Source organism: Frankliniella occidentalis, unplaced genomic scaffold (assembly GCF_000697945.3).
Source record: "Frankliniella occidentalis isolate FOCC.00 unplaced genomic scaffold, Focc_3.1 Scaffold395, whole genome shotgun sequence".
NCBI classification, from domain to species: domain Eukaryota; kingdom Metazoa; phylum Arthropoda; class Insecta; order Thysanoptera; family Thripidae; genus Frankliniella; species Frankliniella occidentalis.
This window is the reverse complement of record NW_026267517.1, coordinates 82,833-86,736: the sequence shown is the minus strand read 5'-3', so window position 1 is coordinate 86,736 and position 3,904 is coordinate 82,833. Positions and strand designations below refer to the sequence as shown.

The window sequence follows — 3,904 nt, the reverse complement described above, 5'->3', positions numbered from 1 at the left end:
ATATTTAGGGGTCATTTTGGGTCTTTGTTCAAAAAGCTGCTATTTCAATTATTTTTTAAAACTTTCAAGAATGCTTCCTGTAGGGTAACTCGTCAAATTGCGGCCCTATGGGCAAAAATTTTGTCCGTTTTGCCCTATCTGAAGCCGTTTAGGCGCTACCGCCACGTTTAGGAGGGGAAATGTACGGGAATCACTGGGGCTTAGGAGCAGCGGTTGTAAAAAGCAGTCCCACAAAAAATGTTATAAAACAAAAGTTAAAGAGCTTACATTTTTCTACAACTTTTGTTTTATAACATTTTTTGTGGGACTGCTTTTTACAACCGCTGCTCCTAAGCCCCAGTGATTCCCGTACATTTCCCCTCCTAAACGTAGCGGTAGCGCCTAAACGGCTTCAGATAGAGCAAAACGGACAAAATTTTTGCCCATAGGGCCGCAATTTGACGAGTTACCCTACAGGAAGCATTCTTGAAAGTTTTAAAAAATAATTGAAATAGCAGCTTTTTGAACAAATACCCAAAATTACCCTTAAATATGAATTTAAGCAAAAATCTTTGATGTGTCCTTCCATGACATATTTAGACCAACAATTTCCCAAAGTAGAATGAAAATCGGGAATTTACACTTGGCGGGGTTCCCTTGTGAGCCGGCCGCACGGAGACGGAGATGAGTGAGACAGATGGATGCGCCGTAGGAGAGGAGGCAGGCTGGACGTCCACCTACCACCTACCGAACGCCAGCCGCAAGCGAGCATTTGAGCGCGTATGCGTACGAAAACGACAGGTGTGAGTGAGATGCTCTAACTGCGCTGCTGCTCCATCTCACGTCCACCTGCCGTTTTCGGACGCGTGCTAGCAGCGACGCCCCTCGCTACCGGGCGTGTCGCTTGTCGGCCGGCCCCGAGCGGCCCGCTTATATCTCCCATTGCGGCCCGCAGCGGGCCGCACTGCGGCCCGAGACTCGCCCGAGTGGCCCGCGGGCCGCGTGTCTGAGACCCCTGCATATCTCACCTTTGCCTCCGAGCAGATACCCCAAAACTGTGTCGAATACCCATTGGTTCATGAAGTTACGTTAAGCTGCGGGTCACAAACGTGAATGTCGCTCACCTGCAGGTGCATTTCCAGTGTGTTTTCACGAGCTATAGTGGCCATGCCACCTGCTACATTACGCGGTGCCACTTTCAATTATGCGCTATTACGCATTATAACGAAACAGTAGTAACCTATATGCGAGAGTGATCACCCTCTCGAACTTACCTCACACCAATCTCACTTGTTGACGTAAAGAAAGTCAAAGCCAGACTGCCGTTCCAATCCCTTCCGTCCAAAGGGGCACACACTATCTTCTTGTTTCGCCATGAGCTGTCCTTTCTTTCACCCACAACAGAGCCGTGAGTGACGGGTCAAAGATTATCGCTTCGTTAGCTTATCGGCTGCAGATTATTAGCTACATATCATGCAGATGCAGATATACGAAAGATAATCGCAAGAGTTAAGGAAAATGTTTGGTGTTGTGTGTGTTGCATCTTGCGCCTGGCTACCAGGCAACCCCTCAGCACTGATGTGCAAATGTTGCCTAGAAGGCAGGCGTAGAGATGCAACCCACTACGCACAGGGGTGTTCGCGGTAATTTTTGCCTACTTTATCTGGCAAAGAATTGATAACGTTTTTTATTTATTTTTTTTAATCAGAATGGTGGGCCGAAAGATTGGGCACTAAGTGAAAATGTGATACGTCTGGCACCTAAACTGTGTTTCTTTATAAAGCCAAACCAGTCCCCTTCAAAGCATAATGGCTGGCCGAGTCATACGCATAGTGGGTACAGTGGTTCTCTATATAAGGATGTATTCCAGACGCGACGAAGCGTCAGAGTTTCTTGAAATATCTCGAAGCCTGTTACGCGAGACATTGTTGGGCGTTCATCAACCTAGTAACCAATAATAGGGTATACCGCTGCAAGCCAACCGGAACCTAAAGATGAAAACATGACTGCTCGATATGTTTCCCTCTGCGAGCTCAATGTCTGACCGCCACAACCATCCCATCTTTCACAAATCAGCGTTCAGGAGGAAGCAGATCGGGGAGTCATGCTTTTCTTCTTTAGGTTCCGATTGTGTTGTAGCGGAATACCCAATTTGTACGCTTTTGATAGCCCAGGTTCCGACATACAGTCAGCCGACCTATGAGCTGAAAATGCGTAGTTGAGGCTCATGGCATACAATTTTGGAGGAGTAAATACTAGTCACGGTCAGTGCACACGGTCCTCCACATTTGAGCAATGACGGCCGGATCTCATCAAGGCCATAGCGCGAGCGAAGGAAAACATAGAGGGGGGGGGGGGGGGGCTAGGCTATTGCATGGTTGCACGCTAGTGCATTAGGCCGTCCAGTTATAGCGAGCATTCGGCCCATCGTCGGCGGTACCTCAGGTCGCAGGTAGTGTTTCAGTATCTACTTTGTCTGTAAGGTTATGAATTCTCACACACAATTTCTCTTACTCCGAATGAGAGATCAGTTCTTAGCAGTACATTTTTAGACAAAAGTTGATAATTTATCACACAAATCAAAAGTCATCAAAATACAGTTTAATAAGTCAAAGGTGGCCTGTTGAATCCTGCACGTTAATTGTAACCTGTACAGGACAAGGGTGTTAACATATGCCCAAGCAGCTGTGTGGATTGAGACGCAGAGACGCAGACGCAGGTCTTGTAACGTAAGTCACTAAGTTGTTGACACCCTCGAATCACAGTGATGTGGTTTTTTTCAAATAGAACGAACCTAGGACGAATGTTTTCAAGAAGCAGTATAAGCTTGTGCCATAAAAACTTTACCAAAAAAGTTCTCATTCTCTTGTCTTATTCTGCCCAAATTTTGAGTTGTCTCATTTCACCCAACGGGCCCCTACGTTAAGGATAATTATTGTAGAGCCTACATCCCCTGTCCTCTTCTCATTTACAGAATACTGACACAAGGACAGGCACCATGACCCTCGTTCTCCACGGCATCAATGTCAGTCCACCTGTGCGTGCGGTCATGATGGTGCTGGCTGCGCTAAATTTACCGTACGACTTCAAGGAGGTCAACATAATGAAAGGAGAGCAGTTATCTCCCGAGTTCCTTAAGGTAAGATCCCTTATAAGAAGGTTTTGTACCGAAAGGAGACTGAAAATCGGACTGCCAACTGAACAGCCCGAAACTAAGAAACTAAATCCCGGTCTATACCGAGAATACACCGAGAAGTGAGAAAAATCTGCAAGAGTCTGGTACAGTCCAAAGCGCGCTGCCCGGTCGTCTTTCGGACTAGTCCGTGCTCCGGACTGCCCGAAATATGTCCGTCAGGGTAGCACAAAAACAAACTAGCCAGCTGGCTTGTAGCAAGGCAGTCGTCGGATTATTTGAAAGCTGGTTCCAACACAACGCGGAAATAACAACAGGAATCAATAAAAATTTAAAATCGAAAAATCGGGAAATTAAAATCAAAAATAAAACGTACGGGAGGGCTGTCTTCGTGGGCCTAGCTCTATAGCTGGGCTGGGGCTGGGCTCCGGCTGCTTGCACTGGCTTCTGGCTGTTACATTTCAATTTCAACTTCAACTGGCTCCAACAAAATGTAAAAGTCAGTCTGTTACCGACTGCCTATGAACGAGCGGGATTTGATTCCCTACCTGCCGCACGGTAAAAATAAGATCTTGTAATCCAAGAATATTCCTTGAAATTTAAGTAAAAACTACTTGGATTTCAAGCAATCTACTTGAATTAACAGACATAATTTTTACCACCTGCAGGTGCATTTCCAGTGTGTTTTCACGAGCTATAGTGGCCATGCCACCTGCTACATTACGCGGTGCCACTTTCAATTATGCGCTATTACGCATTATAACGAAACAGTAGTAACCTATATGCGAGAGT

General features: G+C 46.2%; 2 protein-coding genes across 4 annotated transcripts in view; one reads left to right on the top strand and one right to left on the bottom strand.

Moving 5' to 3' along the window:
- LOC113207103 (myrosinase 1-like) overlaps nucleotides 1–1,410 on the bottom strand; it is a 19,172-nt gene extending 17,762 nt beyond the window's left edge. Inside the window, exon 1 of the mRNA XM_052274437.1 lies at nucleotides 1,254–1,410. The gene's annotated coding sequence lies outside the window, so the exon portion shown is untranslated. The remainder of the gene's footprint in view (nucleotides 1–1,253) is intronic.
- Nucleotides 1,411–2,275: 865 nt separating this feature from the next.
- Nucleotides 2,276–3,904, top strand: part of LOC113207114 (glutathione S-transferase 1-like) — a 6,043-nt gene continuing 4,414 nt past the window's right edge. The window contains exons 1-3 of one of the 3 annotated variants that reach the window (XM_026423507.2): nucleotides 2,334–2,431; nucleotides 2,636–2,708; nucleotides 2,954–3,118. In XM_026423507.2, the coding sequence (XP_026279292.1) occupies nucleotides 2,978–3,118 (141 nt within the window). In that variant the 5' untranslated portion in view covers nucleotides 2,334–2,431; nucleotides 2,636–2,708; nucleotides 2,954–2,977. Of the gene's footprint in view, nucleotides 2,432–2,457; nucleotides 2,709–2,953; nucleotides 3,119–3,904 lie in introns of those variants that run through there. The other 2 variants (XM_026423506.2, XM_052274440.1) reach the window with 2 other exon arrangements.